This window comes from Uranotaenia lowii, unplaced genomic scaffold (genome assembly GCF_029784155.1).
Source record: "Uranotaenia lowii strain MFRU-FL unplaced genomic scaffold, ASM2978415v1 HiC_scaffold_248, whole genome shotgun sequence".
Taxonomy (NCBI): Eukaryota; Metazoa; Arthropoda; class Insecta; order Diptera; family Culicidae; genus Uranotaenia; species Uranotaenia lowii.
The window spans coordinates 25,401-44,304 of record NW_026598144.1 but is presented as its reverse complement, the minus strand read 5'-3'; the positions used below and the strand labels follow the sequence as shown (position 1 = coordinate 44,304).

The window sequence follows — 18,904 nt, the reverse complement described above, 5'->3', positions numbered from 1 at the left end:
TCTGGACCGTCTGAGTAAGAGATCCGACACGGCGTAGATCACCCAATTTGCGTATCGTCAAATGTGACAAGCGTTTTTCATTTGATTTTTAGTTTGAGTTGAAAGAACCTCCCCACACTCTAATAAAATACTGACGCATTTCTAACGGTTATGCTCCAAATGTTCCCGTTGAAAAACTTCGGGCATTCCCGGAAGTTCGCCTACAAACGACAACCACAAGTGAATGAACTCTCGGATGGTCGCAGCAGTTGGTCATTTTACCCCTCGGATTTGGGACATTACAACAATCATTGCTATTCAGTCTGTCGGTCGTAAACCAGAGCGATAGGACAGCAGGGTAGTGCCGGAAAAGTCTCGGAAACTCATTACCATCGGTAATGAACGGTGGTCATCCGAAATTGTGCGAATCACGCAGTAGGCGACCTTGAAACTCTTCGTTTAGTTAGATGGCTTCGCTTGTGTCTCACCGCCTGCTTGTTTTGAGAGCTTGCAACAGTTTTGTTTTTGCACCACCCATCTTAGATCAGCTGAGTGCTGCCATTCGTATCGAGTTATCTATTCTACCGCATGGTCTTCGGCGAAACGAATCGAGAACGAACTTTGCACTCGATCCAAAGGAACGATATTAACAACCCTACTCTTCTCTGAGGAGAGAAATAGTTTCGAACCGACAATGGTTGATCTCATGCGCTCTGGCGACTTTTTCTGACAACCGAAAGCGATTACTCACGGTCTGCTATATGTAAAGGGAAGAAGCCATTCTGTCGTGCCGTTCTGTTTAAAATAGAGCCGCGCACGCCTACCTGCTACCTACCTGTCCGTCTTTCTCCTTAGTCGACGTCGGACGACGATTTAAAAATTTCGGCAGAAAGACAACATGCCGCTTTTGTTCCGTCGTAGGCCCGGAAATAAAAATAGATCTTCTCGACTCGTGTAGTAGAACGATAGAGTATGGTAGCAAGTGATGCATCAGCGGTGCCACCCTCGTTAGTTTTAAATTCTGCATTTTGTGTAAGAAATCCAACGGAGAACATTCCAATTCGGTTCCTTTCGTGCGTTATTACGAATCATTACTTAGTTAGACCTAAACAGTCTGAACCAACCTCAGAACAGCTGATTGATTGGCGGTTTTCTCTATTGTATCAACAGGTCTCAAAGGTAACGACAACCCGTACCGTCAAATCGACAAGTTCCGGAAGCAATAACGGTCCGAAGCCCAGTGTTGACAATCTAGAGCAAATCTGGGACGAATCCGTGCTGAAACAACTGGTGAGTGAAACCTTTTTTTTTCTTTTAAACAACGAACATTTCTTGAAATCAAACGTTTTATACCGATGACTCGTTTATTTTTAGTTGGACTCATCGACAAACTACGAGGAGCGCCGTAAGATCCGTGCCCGCCTACGACAAATCATGGCTGAAAAAGAAGGTACCACCCCTTTGATCATAGCTTAAGCTCAATTTCGAACCCTCAAAGAACAATCAAGCCCTCAACTCCACTAAAACGCACTCCGTTAAAGAGTTCCTTTGAAGGCCTGCGTTTTCACGTTACTTTTATCGCGCCCCCATTTTCTCGTATCAGCTCCAGAAGAGTACGATAAACAACAACAGCACAACCACGAACAACTCGCGACTAGACGCCCGTACCAAGTATATCAGTCAGTCATACAATACTCTCACTTACACTTCTTGCATAATCCCTTCCCGAAAAAAATAAAAATAAAAGAACATCAGCCAACAAATGAGACGGTACAAGTCCCAACCCGCCAAACGTTTCACCTTTCTAACGTCCTCCAACAAATCGATGACGAAGACACGCCTACTCCCTAGAAACAATTCGCGACCAAAACCGCGTCTCACTAAACTAAGGATTACTAAGACCAAACGAGGTAACGGAACAAGCCCAAAGCAAAGCGTTCTCAACACCATCTACAGAAACAACAACCAGAACAATTCCACCACTCCCACGACTTTAGTTCCCACGACCAATCCACCATCCGATTCTATTCCAGCTTGTGCCGACATCGTAGCCAGCGTTACGGCCGATCTGCAACGCGAGCGCCAACTACAGCATCAAAAGAGCAACGATTCCGGTAGCAATAGTATACAGGGTGAGTCGCTCTTGCTGCCTCTGCTGCAGGGCATTTTGTTGCACAAACCGGGCCCCATTGTTAGTGGTGGTGGTGTTGGTGGACCAATCCCTGGACAGAGGGGTCTCAGTAACGGTGGCATCGCTACCCTTTCGATTCCTCCGGTCGAAGATTCCGGCACCGAGTCCGGTGAAGATTTACGGCTCCTAGCGGCCGGATTGCATGACAATATTGAAATGTATCGTGGTCTTGGTGTCGGTACCGGTAGTAGTAATGTTAGTGGTGATGGTAGTAGCATTAGTAATGGTAGACCCCAAGATCAAAACGGGGATAGTGTATTGCATGAAGTTACAGCAGCCCTTCAAAGGCTCCAACTTTCTCTACGGGATGGAAAAAACATAAACCTCGAGGCAAACAAACGTAACGCCCTGCTTACTCTTGTCTGCCGACTTCAAACGGGACTCATGCAACCGGACAAAATCCCCGAACAAGTCTCCCCCGTCGAAGAACTGATCGACGACAAGGACGACAAAGTCGACTATAACCAAGCTCGACGTGGCAGCGCCAGATTCGCTAAACGACGCAATCGAAACAACAGACACACTGTAGGAGTCAGTCGTGAAGAGCTTGCCGACGCACGACGATTCATCGAAGAAATCGGTCGTATGTCCTCCCACTCTCACTCAGCAACCCCTGAGATGTCCAAAACTCCCGAAATTCCTCCCGCTTCCAACGTCCTTAAAAAACAGCCTTCCCTTGGAACTGTACTCCCTAGCAATGCAAACCCCACGATAGCACCAGCAGCGACCTTCGCAATGAAGCGTCCAAGCCAATTTGTACCCAAAGAAATTCAGACACCTCTTAAGCCTGCGCTCAAATCAAACGACCCTGCACCGACGCCGGTTAGTCGCAAGTCCAAACAGAAACTTTTCCGTCAATCGCAAAGCCTCGATCAATCCACGACCAATGGACACGAGCTCATCGCCGCTTCACAACACAAACCAATCGACGTTAAACCCTCGCAACAAACCTCCAGCAAAGTTGATCCCTTCAAGAAACCAACACAAACTGCTGCCCAACGAGCTCTGGTCAAGAAATACTCCTTCAACGATGGGTCAACTTCCGATGAGGACGAACCTCGCAAGAATGCCGAACAAGTCGTTCTGCAGAAGAATCCACCCAAGAATACTACGGTCATCAACACCGTACAGAAAATGGTCAATCGCGAGGTGAAGCAGGAACCCCAAAAAGCAACTTCTTCGACGAGAAAATCTGAAGTACGCGAAACTGTTCATCCGGTTGGAGACGGAAACAAACCCTTGAATAAATACACTTCCAAGAAACTCCGTATGAAGCGGGCAAATACCATTGATCTTCCTAAAAATCTACTCAATAATGGTGCTGCTAGCGACGACGATTCAGAAGATGAACGTCGCTCTCGAGAATGCCCACGGGAAGTAAAAGCCAAGACTCCGGTCTCAACAACCGTCAAACCAGTTGTAGAGGTGCCGGATTTCAGGCCAAAAACCGAGAACGATTTAAAGTTCATGGCCTTCATCCAGAAACAAAATCAACCTGCAAAGCAGGTTTGGAACACATCGTTGAAAGACAGCCATGGTTCCCAGAACTGGACCAGTAAATTCGACCATTTGAAAAAGAACTTCGAATCGACGGAAAAGTTAAACCAAATCGCTTCACCTGTGAAATCGGCTCCAAAAACTTCAGCCATGAATTTTTGGAAGAAAGCGGAAAGTTCATCTTTCGATGAACCCCATCCAGTTGCCCCGCCCAGACGGGATTCCTCCAGACCTCCCAAACCTCTTTCGCAATCCCAGATTACAAGTAATGCGGCCTCAAAAGCTCCAGTTCAACCTAAGCTGCCACCAAAATCCGGTGGCATTGTCTATCAACCTCCTCCTCTTCCAACCAAACCAAAACCGGCTACTCAACCCGTTCCTCGATCCCCGGCTCAAAGTCATACTACTCCTAGAACCCCAACAGCCATGTCTCCTCCGACCCAATTTACCCACGCTCCAACTTCCGCCTTCAAACCGATACCCAAAAAGCTTCCTCCAGCAAACCTTGATTTCAAACCTGTCCATCCGGAGCCAGAAATCATCAAAGCTATTCCGGCAAACATCTCCAATGGCCTTGTAAAACAAATCGTGGCATCCGGGTTCAAAGAAACACCCGAAGTTAAAACGGAACAGCCCCAGATACAGCTAGGCTTAGTCAAATCGATAGCCGCTGCCGGTTTCCACGAAACTCCTTTCATCCCAGCGCCGAAGCTAGAACGAACTCCTACGCAACTGGTCCTCAACTATCAAGCCGTACCGGAGCGGGCCGAATCGCCACCACCAGCTGCACCATGGGCCGGTAAGAAACAGTCCGATGGAAACAGCCGAGTAGCGAACATTGCCTCCTCTAGGTTTGCTGCCAATCAGTTTGGATTGCATAAGGGAGCTCTTCCGACCCAACCACAGCTCACTTATCAGGGGTCCCTAAAATACGCTGAAAAGCCTTTGAGTTTCCAGATTCCGGAGCGGAACCAGGAGAAAAGACCTTCTCTGCCGGATGTCGGAGTCTTTAGACCTCAACCTAAACAGGACTTTGTAGCGTACACTTCCACAGATTACACCCAACCGGAATCTATCTCCACTTTCACGTTAAATCGAAGTGACTCACTGACAAACCCGGAAAACCAACCCCTTGTTTTGACCAGTACCAACTCAATCTACAGTCCTTCAAATGTGCAGTACGCACCCCAGCATTTGAATCACACACCTCAGCTGAATTACCTCACGGTGAACGACCAGCACAGTTTGACTTCTCTGTCCCCCAAATGTATCGACGAGGACGACATCGAATCATTGGATTCGCAAGAAATGCGGGTCGTGGCCAGAGTCATGCAAGCACCGGTTGGTCAGCAGGCTAGCTATAGTAACAACAAACCGACCCAACTGAGCGGAAGTTCCGAGGGTCGGGGATCTCTCATGGCACAGAGTCTTCAAGGGTCGTTGAAAAAGATCCAAGATAAGAGTCCTACCCCTCCGAAGCGTTATGTGACGGTTCCTAAGGGTGCCTCAAAAGGACAAGATTTGGGTAGTTTTTTGATGGCGAATCCAGTACACCGAACTGAAGCTTCGTTACATGATTCTACGGCTTTCAATTTGCCCAAGGTTGAAGTCACTCCTCAAACACCGATTGCTGCCAAGCCGCAGCCACAATTCGCTGTACCTTCACATGCCATCTTCAACAATGTTCAAGGGTTCCATCAAGCTCGACCAGGGTACGAACCGCCTCGCCCAGGTCCATTGGCTCGAACCGATTCCTGGGTACGACTCAATCAACAGCAACAGCAAACTATGCCCAACAGCCTAATGCGGGCGAAATCAAGCCACACTCTAGCGGTACCTCACGCCATGGATGGAGGTTACGGATCAGCTGCACCCTTGAGCGTTACCGATAAGCAACGCACCATGGAAGCCTATTTTGCCGGTCAAAAGCCGGCCCTCAATCCACTAGCTAGAACGGCATCCAACCACAATATCCTCCGAGATAAGAGCGGTATGACCCAGAACGCCGTAAGACCTGTTTCATACGCCATGGGTCACAGCTATAATCCAGCGCAGTACAATATCATGACCCCGCGTGCCAACGAACAGCCGAACTGGCAGTCCCAGTCAATGTACGGAAACTCATCGCTTCAACAGCGAATGCCTCAGCAACAACAGCAGCAACAGCAACAGCAGTACTATCAACCACCACTAGGAGGTGGATTGTCTCGGAGCAGAACTATGCCGCACATACCACTGAACAATCTGAGTCTCCTCGACGAAGACAACATCGAGGACGCATTTGACGAACTTTTGTCCCAATCGTTTGCAGTTTAACAGGCTAGCAGAGGCCCGTAATGGAGAGCGACCGATTGACAAGAAGGGTCACACTACCGTGTATCCGTCCCATACTTGCAAAACATTCCACTGCCTGTGCTGTTGTTATGAACAACAACGACGGCAGTTAGTTTTGGATTTGTATAACGATTTGCCTGTGAAGCAGACCCTACCCAAAATGATTTGGAGGTCGAAACCGAAAAGAGTGAATTAGAAAACTTCAGTGTGGCTAGCACCGTAGTAGGCTGTGTAGTTGAAGATTCAAATTTGTGCGCGCTGCTTAGTGAAACACTGGCTCGAAGAAAATTTTGAATCCAGGGGAAAATGCACACATTCGTACAAGAACTCGCATGCAATCGTTTACTAGAAGTGAACCTAAACAAAATGCTGCACCCTCTATATACGATTCTAAAAACTCTGTGGATAGCTTAATATCATCTGAATGTTAAAGCTTACTGGTGTTAACTATTTTTTCTCGAGAACAAAGCTACTTTTGCCGGGGACATGCACTGTTTTTTTTTGTGATACCAACGCCTCCTACCTTAATCGATCTATTGTTGACTGTTACTAAAAAAAAACCACCACTCCAAAACCAATGGGAGGCGTTTATTTTTGTTGAAAATATGGAAAGCTGCCTTGCCAATTTGAAAAAAAAAAACATGTGAGACCACCTGACCATCTGTTGAGGAACCATTCGAACAACTTTATGCGCTACAGCTATCTATTACTACCGCACAACAACTGTAAAAACAATCATCTCAATGTGCATCCCGCGCCAAGCAGACGAGAATCTTCTAAAAGGGAAACGGAAGCTGTCGATGTGCTTCGTCGTTCCCCGGTTTCCCTCGGTCTGCGGCCGATTTTTGAATGGCAAACGTGTCTCACTACCGCAAAACCAGTGAGTCCGAATGTAGTTTTACTTTTCTCAGTGTTGTTTGACGTTTGTGCTCTGCCATCATGCGCGCGCCCCGCCCTTCTCTCCCGTCGCTCCCATCTACATATGTACAAGTGACGCGCTGAGCATTGTCTGTTGTGTTACTCTAAACATCGCATTCGCATTGATTTGAGTTAGCACAGCATGTCAGGCTTGGGAATCCAAATTGATTTTTTTTTTGTTTTGCTAAAATTTCGGATCATAATAGCAGTTCAAGCCTGCAGCGCTTGGCGACTGTTACGAAGCCAAACAATAGACAGAAGTGGCAGTTCCAGAAATGTCACCCAGTTCTGCTTGCGCATTTTTTTTAATTAGTTTTTCAACATGTCCCTGTTTTTATGATAATTGTGCTAATGCAATGTGTTTGTGTTTGACGTATCATGCCACATCATTCTAGGTTCAAATTTGCGCCACTCATGTCACCGTGCTTGCACTCCCAATTCGGTCAAGATGTTTTGGACAAACATCCAAAATTCACTCTCATTTCCAGCGTGCTCATGAAAAACCGTTTGCGCTAAGCAGTTCGGCCCCGTTAGTTAGTGTCTTGTGTAGCTTACCATTTTGTTTCAGTAGTTACTAATGTACAAGCTCCATAAAATTACACCGAAAAATTCCGATAGAGGTTTTCCTTTTTTGCAAAACATGTGTTTGATAACGTTACCAAAGTACCGAGGAAACAAATAACTTACATTCTTTCTTTTGTTTGTTTGTTTTTATTTGTCTTCATTGCAGAAATGAGTACCACAACCACCTCGAAAAGTCAATCCCAAGATGGCGGTGTTGTTACCACCCGAACGACAGGTAAGTTGCTCTGAACTGTTGACAGGATCGCCAAATGTATTGAACCCTTATGTTTTCGTTACCTTTCCAGTGACCACGAAAACTGTCGGCGGCCCCGCCAAACCGATGTCCGCAATGGCCAAATTTCGGCAGCTCGAGAAACAAAACTCCCTCTCTTCACAATCGCCCCCTAAGTACGTATCGAATGCCTGTTTTATTCTCACTCCACTCAAACGCTTCCAAAATAAGTAACATCATTTAGCGTAGAGTAAAACTACTACTACTACCTACTAGTATGACTACATACTTTCGCTAGCACTGGCGTAGCGTGCCAGTGAACGGAAACGTTCATCCTAATCTCCAGTAGTCGCATCAGCCACTAAGATCATCATCTGGGACATTGCGGAAGAGATTAATACGAAGAGGGCGTTGATAACCCCTCGTTTAAAGTAGTAAGCCATGATCATCTCATTTATTAATGTTGGTGTTAATCATATCCTAGCAAATGATTCAGTAGATTTTCACTAGATTAGTCATCCAAACGAACGAATGAAGTATCATCCTAGAGTAGACTATGTTTTGACAGTAGCAATAAATTAAAACCAATAGTAACTAACAGTTCTAACCTTGAAAAACAAAATATTTAGAAAAGCCGAGTGAGTTTAACGGATTAGGAGAGACTTATGACTGAGTTTGAACCCATTAACGTCCCTTCGCTTGGTACTCATGAGAAGAAAGCCACAGAGACGGCCTAGTTTCCCAAAAACGTACCGAGAACTTTCAACAGGTCTCGGATATTATAGATTAAAACAATACCATCGGAATTGGTACAACTAAGACCCACTTTCTATGTGTCCCTTTTCTTCTCTCTTCCGTTTCCTCTCTTTCTATCACAAATCAACACCACCGACCATCAACGACGGGCGTTTAAAAAATCGTGAACCAAAATCAATGAAAACAAAAAAAATCTCAATTTTCGCCATGAATATTCTGCCCTACGAATAACTCGGAACTGTGTCCGTCCGTTCGTCCGTCCGTCTGTGTGTGTGTACGTTGCGTCTTCGTATTGTAATGTAGTTCTCCCAGAACGCCGTCCACCCCGACGACGCCGAGTGCCACCGCCACCCCAACCGCCGGGGGGCCCATGTTTCAGTTTACCGATCCCTCGCTGAACCGCCGGGCTGCCACTGTCAAGGATCAGTTGTTGCAGTGGTGCCAGATGAAGACACGGGGATACGAGGTACACCACCAATCATCAATCGATGAGCATTCTTCGCCTGTCATTGCTGTTCTATCTGTGTTTTTTTTCTTTGGCTCCTTTTGGTTTCTTTTTCCTTATTTTTAAATTTAATCCCCGCTCCCTCCTTTATTTCTTTTGCTGTACCAGCTCGAACTAAAATTTTTATTGTTTGTTTGGAAAAAAAACCTTTGATTTCACTAAATGCGAGTTTTGGTGTGTTTGTTTCACTTAAAATTTATTTGAAAACAATGATAACGTTTAATGTGTAAAACGAGCGTGTAGCGTGCTTCGTTTAAGATAAGTGTGTAGCTGGCATAATACTCTTTGTTTTATAGAAAATTGATCAAAGCTACGAATCGTACAACTGAAGAAAATAGGATACAATTTGAGACACTCACCTTCCAAGTGAACAGTTTCTGAAATAAAAAAACAACAGAAAAACAAAAGCGTTACAACAAACATATCATAAAAATCTAAGAATTTATAATCTTTTTACGATTCATGGTTTCATTCCATGGGTCTTCAATATTTACTGTTTTCGTGGTGTAAAGAATTTAGAAGCTATTTTTGTTACTTCGGTAAGGGGCCTAGATCGTTTTTAAGGCCAAAGATTGTTAAAGCTCAACAACATTCGGCCGAAAAGGCACTAGGCCTAATAGCTTTCTGCCGGATGAACGCTCAGACAAATAGACGTTAGATGGACTGAAAATTAGGCCAAAAAATTTTGGGTCGTTCGTTCGATGTAATGGCAAATGAATGCTAACTAGTTCAAACAAGTTCAAGCCGAATAGAAGGACTGAATTTCACCATAGGTATGTGTGCAAACTCTAAATTGCTACAAGGAAACGCTTCATCCAGTTGGTGTGCGTGTCGCTTTACATAAGGGAGCATCCATACAGAACGCTTCTGATGGTATGCTTGTGTACCACACAGTATGTACTTCAAACGTTTAGCATGAGACAAATTTCATTTCGGCCTTGAACCCAATAGGCCTTGCGTTAATTCAGCTCTATGACCTTTTCGACCTTATGACCTCGACATTTACCACCGATTTACCCAAGAATTTACCGAAAAGACTTTAAAATGTTCACTGATTTGTGATTTGTTACAAAGTACGCTCGGAAATTTAACAAAATAACGGTCGTTTCAAAAGAAACGTGCATTTGTAACGAAAATTCCGATAATTACCCAGATAGGAATAACCGCCCAAAATTGGTCCGATTTTTGCCCATTCGAGCTGATAAACGGACAAAAATCGGATCGATTTCGGGCGGTTATTCCTGTCTGGGTAATTATAGGAATTTTTGGTTACAAATGTTCTTTTCTTTTGAAAACGACCGTTATTTTTATAAATTTCCGAGCGTTCTTTACAAAATAACAGAAATCAGTGAAATCGTATACGAAATCGGGCCGAGATCGAACAAAGGTAATTTTTTTCAACCAGTTCGAGCAGATCAAAAGTCAAAACTAGCGGACCGTTTTCCAACCGAAACCGAACGGTTTTTCTAAACCGTTTCTGAGCCGATTGCCATAGCGTCCATCCGAAATGAATGAACGATTTCGGACCGAAATCGAAGGATTTTTCGAACCGCTTCTAAGCCGATGATTACCCTAGCGTCCATCCGAAAAAAGGACCGAAAACGAACGATTTTTCGACCGTTTCTGAGCCGATAGCCAAAGCGGCCATCCGAAAAAAAAGGAGCGATTTCTGACCGAAACCGAACGGTTTTTCGAATCGTTTCTGGACTGATAAGCTTGGTTAAATAAAATAAAGTAAATGGATAAATACGACGGAGTGAGTACTTATATGAAAGACTGTGCTAAGTTTATTTTGAGATTTTAGCGGCTCCGGAGAAGCTTGTCGTTTTGAACAAATCTTTTCATTTTTGAATGTCAAATTTTCCACCAAGATTGCTACAAATATTTTGGAAGAAGAACTGTATAAAACATTTGACCAGAAGTGCGTAAACTCGCTTCAGAAAGAATCATTCGGCTGATTTCTTCCGAATTCAACTTGTTATGTGCAGATTAATTTTCTTCGTTCCAATCATTTCGTCAATGCACACAAAATGAAGAGAACAGTTCTGCAATGATGTTCTCTAAGCCTCGCAGGCAGGGTTGCCAATTAGCCTGATTTTTGGAGGCCCCGATAAGCCTCCGTTTTCCCTGATTTTCCCTGATTTCCCTGATAGGCCTGATTTCCCCTGATTTTTGTGGATATAATGGAAGATGAGCCGTACGGAACTGAATCAGAGACCTTAGTGGAAGTCAAAATGTGGATGGACAACCAAAAAAGGTCCTCACATCGATCGAAATTTCCAGTAAACCATGAATCTGGATTTATACTTCTCACACTGACCACACTGACTGGACACTCGATTTCGTTTTCTGGATAATTTTTCCAACAGTACGCAATATCGATTCCAGAGTGCGCATCGATCGATTTGAAGAAATGCTATCCCAGTTAGGAAATGCCACTGAATTTGGAAAAAAAAAAATTTCTGGTCGCTGGAATAAAATCATACAATGAAAATAATTTTCACTTAAAATGTAAGTGACCTCTGGAGTGAATTTTGGCCATTTATTTATTCATGTGAAATTTAAGTGACCGTCAAGTGAAATTCACTCAAGTGACTGGTCAAGTGAATTTCAAGTGACTGACGAAGTGAATTCCAAGTGAGCCTGAAGTGAATATGAAATTTATGCTTAGGTCAACTTTGTTTAATCGTAACGATTATTTTTTTGTCTACGAATTCGAAAAAAGATAATATATTTTATTAATTTATTGATAGGTTCAAATCAATGTATTAACTCCGCTTTTTCGCTTTTTTCCAAAGTATTGGTTGATGTTTTCTGAAAATAATTAAACATAAATTATGTTTTGATGCTTTTTCTTTTTCCTAAAAAAATTCCTAAAATAAAATATCAATGAGGAGCATCTCCGGAACCTGGTTGAAAGGAAGCAGAAAGAAAAGTAAAAGTAAAATTGAAATATTTTGGTTATTCAAAATTTATTACAACTATCATCCAACAAGGATTTCGCACCATTGCAAGTTTATTCATATTTGCTCTGTAGAACTTCTGCCGATTGCTATTTTGATCCCTCATTCGGACGAATAGTTGCACTACGACGTGTTACTCGATTCGCAGGATATTTTCTTGGGCTCTGGAAGTATATAATTGCTATGAAACTTATAAATTACATTTTTTCTGCACCTACCAGCTCAAACACAACTCTGTTACGTTTCCATAATAAAAACAATCTTTCACAACATAGCTGACATTCGCTACCCGTAAATTCATTTAAATTTTAAGTCAAGTGAAATAGACAATTAAGTGACGGATCAAGTGAATTTTAAGTGAGCATGTAATGAAATTTAAGTGGGCGGCAAAGTAAGTTGGCATTGAGAGGAATTTCAAGTGTCAGTTATTTAAAATTAAAGGGATGAGTTAGTGAACGTTGATTCGGTGACTTGGAACTTAATTGAGGGATAAGTGAAATATACATGTACCACTTGAAATGAAAGAATTCACTGAACTTCAACTTTTAAGTGAAACTTCAAGTGAATTTTAAGTGTGATTTTGGGTTCAGTGTAACAACGAAACAACAGAACGAAGCTTACCGTACACGAACATTACCTCGCACATTTCTCTCACTCGTTTCTCGTTTCCTTGTGGATACCACTTTTAGCCACGCCCCGATGCGATCTCTGATTGATGCGTTCGGCTGCCGAACGAAAACGATTTGAATTTTGAATTCAAGAACCAGGGTTGCCAACATTTTTTTTCAGAAATCAGGGACTGGTGAAATAAAAATCAGACTAAGTCAAAGTAACGGGAATTTCGCTCGAAGTGATGACTTTTTTTTTGACGTCGCTCTACGTTTTCACTTTAGCAATGGTATCTAATGCAGTTTCTTACTACTACTACCCATTTTTCATCACGTTCACAAAAATCAGGCAAAATCAGGCTGAGCCTCGAAAAATCATGTAATTCCTGAAAAATTATGCTCCCTGGCATCTCTGTTTCCTGATGCTTTTCCGGGCAGCGTTGCCAGATTGCAAACCGCTCAAATCTGTAGATTAGAGGAAAAACGAAAAAAGTACTGTTTTTGGCAAAACGAAACTTGTTGACCTTTTTGGCTTTCTTACAGAAAGGCATAGGGAACGGTCAGTTGGGGATATCATTAATTAAGGGTCCAAGACCCCACTTTATAGGTACCAATCGACTCAGCTTGACGAGTTACGATGATGTCCGGGAATTTGTATGTTCCATAAAAACGTTCTTAACACATTAACTCCTATTCTAGGTTTCACGATTTTGATGAATTTAGTATCAAAAAATTGCATTTTTTTTTCCTGTAGGACTTATTTCAAAACCAAAAAAAAACAAAATTGTTTAAAATTTTTCTATTCCATAGAACATATCATGCTTACGTTGGCTCCAAAAAAGGTAGACATTTGCTCAGCAGCAGTAGCCAGCAATCGCTAAATTAATTACAAAGGCGATCAAAAATTTGACAAAAATTTCATAAAACAGCAGAGAATCGATCCCACGCCATCTAGCATGAGAGTTTAGGAGGTTAACCCCTTGACCACTAGTGAGCGTCGAGATATGTGGCTCTCAAACTTTAACAGTTTGAATTATTTGGATTATAAATGAACTCGTTGAATATAAGTTCGTTTATCCTCCAAAAAACGTACTGGGCACCTTTTTTTATATTGAGTTTAGTAATTTTTGCTATCGATTTTCTTTAATCATAATCTTTTTTATAGATTAATAATAAATAATTCAGAAATAAGGAATCCATTATTGTGTCATTTATTTCCAAAGATAATTGACACTCTGTAAGAAAGCCTCCAATCCACTGATAAGTGTATTAAATCGGGTTTTTTCTTTTGGTGTTCAGGTACAATTTTCGTTCATCTGTCTATTTCCCCTACGAATTTCGATAATTAAAGATTCCTATTGAAAATTTTACATAAAAAAAAATGTTATTAACAGTTGAAATTTTCATTTGCAGATGAATTTATTTGAACTGAGAAACACAATCATAGGGAACCCTAGGAAAATATCTCAAAATTAGATTGTTTTACTTAAATCACAATTCAAATTCAAGTGTAACCTTTCATGTAACAAACACAAGCACCATTACTCGATTAGTGAAATCTTCAAATACAAAATTGAAAATAAACCTTTGCTACGAATCAGATGAGACGTTTGGCGAAATCCTTCTCGAAGACAATGTGCCAACCACTCTCATTGATGAACCTACTGTATGTTCTTTCCTAACTTCCCAAATCAATCCCCATGTTCGGCTGATACTCTCACCTTTTTTTGCTTTTTCTTTCGAAAAATTAAAAACAAAAATCGTCGTCGAATCCACAGACTGGTGGCGTTTGCTTGTAAATATAAAATTTTAGTGGGTCAACCATCAAAATTCAACTGGCTTATATGTGGAATGCTGCTTGCTACCTTCTAACAACGTTTCGAAAGGGGTGTTCTTTCTTTTTCAAGGTTGATTTACTCTTCTCTAATTCTTCAGCGTAGTTTGCTTCTGGTTTGAGTTAAGGTAGTTATTTGTGTAAATATTTGATGGTTTTCTTCCGTACTAACAGGATGCTTGCATTAGTCTTTTGGTAGATCGTGAGTATTTACCTAAAGCAGGAATGGACTTTTTTTTTATTTGCAACTATATTTCTTGGCTTTTGACTGCACTAACCAACGTTTAAAATAAAATATTTCAACAATAGTTCTAATTGATATGTTTTTTTCTGCCTTTTCCCCCATTCAACCCCTTTCTTTTCCAGAACGTTAAAATAGAAAACTTCTCCACCAGCTGGTCAGATGGAATGGCATTTTGTGCGCTGATTCACCATTTCCTCCCGGAAGCTTTTGATTTTGCCAAATTAACACCGCAACAACGACGTCACAATTTCACACTCGCCTTCCGAGTGGCTGAGTAAGTACATTCGTTTTTTTATCCTTTAACCCTGTAAAAAATGGTGGCTCCAGAGAGTAATACAAATTTTATTTTTTATTTTTTCAAAAATGTGTTTGCCTTCTTTCAGCGAAAAAGCCGGGATCGCGCCACTGTTGGATGTTGATGATATGGTTGCAATGCGAAAGCCTGATTGGAAATGTGTCTTCACATACGTACAATCAATCTATCGACGTTTCAAAAATGAGATTTAAAACTAGAGTCAAGTTGACGGTCTAACTTAATCGATTGGGAACCGTATAGAGACGTAAGAACTTAACAATAAACGATCTAGAGATTTCATCAACCAGTGTGTTGAAAGAGTAAGAAAAGAAGCAACAAAAAACAAGCTGTTGAAATTTGAATCCCGTTTTTCGTTTGATAGAGAAAAGAAGATGTCTTAAATCGAAGCCTCTAGTTTAAAATTCTCATGTTGTTACAATGTTAATTTGAGAAAATTATTTACACCATTACTTTATCTAGTTTGTTTATTTACATACGTAATTGTAAATCTGTTTTTAATTTATTTGTTTTTAATGTTATTTTTACCCTTCCTTCTAACAAAATGGATAAGATAATTTTTTCTTTCGCTTGGCTTAACCTGAACCTTGCCACAAATTGTTAATGAAATGAACGGCTAGACAAACAATAAAATGTTAGCCCTAGTAATAGATGATTGTAGACCGAAGTTAAAAAAAAAACAGAAGAAAGCGATTAAGCTGTACCATAGTGAAAATTCCATCTGACAGGAGTTTTAATGTAAGGGAGAGAAAATAAAATACAGTTAACTAAAAAACTCAAACAAACAAACGAATTCAATCGAGAGTATCATCAAACGTACTAAACCAGCTGCCTCTTAGGGAAAGTTTTAATCAGACAATAAAACCACCAATCAAGAGCCGCAATAACTCTGCGGAAAGCGAGAAAGTTAGAAGAGTCCCCGGAAAACGCTAAGCCAGCAAATGTGAGAAATGTGATTGTGTTTTAAGGTTAGGATAATGCATATTAATTCAGAGACAACATTTGCTTTTGTTCACCGACCTTTACTTATTTTTTCGTATACAAATGAGAAAATACTATAGTTTTAGGTTACGGACTAGAAAAAAAAAATATACACGCAGGATTAAAGTACGCGCACTTGAGCAACAATTTGCAGAACACCACTTAGCACCGTTTCAAATAAGAGTAAATGTTTTTAGCGTCCCGAAAAAAAATGGAAAAACAAACCCTGGACTCAAAACAGATTGTAAAAATCGACCGACAGGGATTTATATATTTCTGAACCAAATTGAAAAAAGAAACAAACAAAAAATGTAAAATACTAAACACCACAACCGAGTTTGGGGTTAAATTGTACAGGAAAGAAAAGAAAAATTCGAGACAGTTGGATGGCGGAACAGAAGAAAGATGTAATTCAGTAATCAAACACAAATAACAAACCACAGCCACACGATAAAAAAAAAGAAAAGGCACCATTTAACACCCGTTAAGTTTATAAGAAGAAGAAAACCACTATTTTGATATATTTACCGCAGTGTCGCTTTCAATGATTAAAAAAAAGAAAAACATTACACAAGTGTAACAACAAATAGTAATTAAATGATGAAAAAATAACATTACACAAGAAGCAGCAAACAAACAAACGACGGTCTGGGACCGTACTCGCTTTACTTATGAAGATTGCCTCTGAAGAAAGGCGCTTGCTAATAATAATATGTAATCATATTCATTTATAATACACACCGAATGATACGAACAAAATGAGAATGAAAATTTGAATTTATAAAAAAAAGCTTAGAAAAGAAACCAGAACCAACAATGTAATAAATCACGCTCGTGAAACCGCAATACTGATGTGGATTATTTGTATATAAGCTGTCTTATTTTTCCTTGTTCTTCGAAAATTCCATATTGAAAACCTTCATCTGAAAATACCAAGCTCTTTAAAGAAACTTCAAAAATCTTAAACTTATGTTATCCTTAAAAATTGCGAAAGGTTCCGACATTCGGTCATCTGTTTTTAAGCCGATAGACGATACAATATGTCCCAAACCGTTTACGTACTGCATATCAAATTTACACTTTTTTCAGTTTAGATTCGTAAATTCGCTTAAAAACCCTAAAATTATTCAGAGCTCTTAGTCACTTTCTGTAGTTTCCGAAGAGTTCCTAGCATGGATATGAATATTATCTATCGAACATTCGACGCCTTCCATGTTACTTACTGCAACCTGCTGCATGATCCGTTGAAAAATTTCGGGCGCCGATGCCAGTCCGAAGGGGAGTTTAGTACCGCGAAATATGCTCCAAGATCAAGGTTGCCGGAAGCACAGAAAAATCTTTATTTTCACAGAACTTCGAGCCGATTTTCATCACAGAATCTGTGTCACAGAATGTTGGAAATATTCACAGATTTCACAGATTTATTAAATTTCGTACTCGTTTCTTAAACATTGATGTTATATTATATCAGTGAAAATATTGGATTTCTAGCTCCCAATTGAAAAAGTATGGTTGATTGATTGTTAGCTAATTTCTTATTCTTCACCGACATGAGAAGAATCTATGCTGAGAAGGGGACGAGAAGGTTCTCAAACAAAATATGGGGCCACAACAAACTAATTTTCATCATTTTATGTATTCAGGGTGATCATTTGCTACTCACTTTTTGTCATCGTATGACGTCAGCACATGCACCGTCCGGAGTTCTTGCCTGAAGAGGTGAGAAGTGAATCCCGGAGTTCCAGATCAGCTGGGTTCATTTCTGGTGCAGGCTTTCTACGGTTCAGTTCCTCCCACGTTCCTAGTTGCTGAATGACACCCTTCTAACGGTGTTCGTGATGACTGCTTGCCCGCAATCCGTGGCCTGGGATGGCCAAGCAAGCGTTGGGTACCGCCCTTCCGAACGCTGCTGGATGATGATGTGCTTTACCACGATCCTTTGCTCGAACCGGCACTCCGTTCCGGATGTGGAACCTTCTGCTTAATGGCCTGAATGGGCCAAGCAAACGTTGGGTACCGCCCTTCCGAACGCTGCTGGATGATGCCGACGAAGGACCAGGGATGGCCAGCCAAGTCACCGGGAACCGGACTTGTTGAAGTTGGTGGAGCGTTCTTACGCCAGGACCAAGCTCTCTCCTCTTACTGGAAGCGACGTCTGATGCCGACACCACCGACCGAAGCTGCTGGGGAAAATAAACAAAAAGACAGAGCCACAACAAAGCCCTGCGGATACATCTGTTAGAATTTGCTTCCTTTTTAATGGCTCTCGATTTTCTTACCCTCTATCGGGGCTTGGTTGTGTTGCGTTGCTTCTTCCCAGTTCTACGATTCGACCGCTAGATTGTGCGCAGGATCTAGGGATAGAAGAGAGAAAGCCTTAGCTCTAGCTGGAATTCCACCTTTTGAGGTTAGACTCACCAGTTGCTTCCGAAAATCGTGGCCTGCTATGAGTGGTCTGCTTTAGGCCAAATGAGCAGCTGCTTGCAGTTTGCAGCAGTTTGTCGAACGAGGGATTCCGCTCAATTCTCCGAAATAACCTGTAGGTATACCGCGTGGAGAATGTATATACTATCATTAGCACGCGCCGCCTAAAATTTTGCATGCAACTCACCGGTTCCTGCTGGAGCTTTGGGTTCCGGAATGAGGAGTGTGGATATCCGAATTGAGCCGGATGTTTTCTCCGTCGGACCACGCGGACAGTCGGATGGTGTGGTGTCGGTTTGAGCGACGTGCTTGTCCTTAAGATGCTGTTCCCAGGAAGCAATAACTCCGCCTATGATACAAGCGGCAGGGGCGAAACGCTGCACGGTGTTTTTGCGGATGACAACACCCTTCGGCAGCCTCGATCCAATCGCTGCTCGCCTATACCAGCAGGGGTCACTTCCGTTCGGCAGTGTACCGACAAACACAATTTTCGCCCTCAAAAAGGCCACAACAGGAGATCACGCGCGCACGACTTTTTCCGTTTTTTGGCTCCGCGATGAC

At 41.8% G+C, this 18,904-nt stretch overlaps 2 protein-coding genes and 1 long non-coding RNA gene across 3 annotated transcripts; 2 read left to right on the top strand and 1 right to left on the bottom strand.

Moving 5' to 3' along the window:
• Nucleotides 1–936: 936 nt before the first annotated feature.
• On the top strand, nt 937–5,996 carry LOC129759692 (nascent polypeptide-associated complex subunit alpha, muscle-specific form-like). The gene is made up of 4 exons (XM_055757205.1): nt 937–1,011; nt 1,150–1,269; nt 1,354–1,429; nt 2,013–5,996. The coding sequence occupies exons 1-4, from the start codon at nt 952–954 to the stop codon at nt 5,981–5,983; spliced, it is 4,227 nt and encodes a 1,408-aa protein (XP_055613180.1). The 5' UTR covers nt 937–951; the 3' UTR covers nt 5,984–5,996.
• Nucleotides 5,997–6,741: 745 nt separating this feature from the next.
• LOC129759694 (smoothelin-like protein 1) lies at nt 6,742–16,791 on the top strand. The gene is made up of 6 exons (XM_055757206.1): nt 6,742–6,881; nt 7,650–7,718; nt 7,789–7,891; nt 8,775–8,937; nt 14,748–14,899; nt 15,009–16,791. Exons 1-6 carry the CDS (start codon nt 6,851–6,853, stop codon nt 15,130–15,132), a joined length of 642 nt encoding a protein of 213 aa, XP_055613181.1. The 5' UTR covers nt 6,742–6,850; the 3' UTR covers nt 15,133–16,791.
• A 745-nt stretch (nt 16,792–17,536) lies between these two features.
• Nucleotides 17,537–18,904, bottom strand: LOC129759695 (uncharacterized). The gene is made up of 4 exons (XR_008740221.1): nt 18,531–18,904; nt 18,338–18,456; nt 18,199–18,273; nt 17,537–18,142 (listed from the first exon to the last, which is right to left on the bottom strand). It is a non-coding gene; the product is annotated as an uncharacterized LOC129759695 (long non-coding RNA).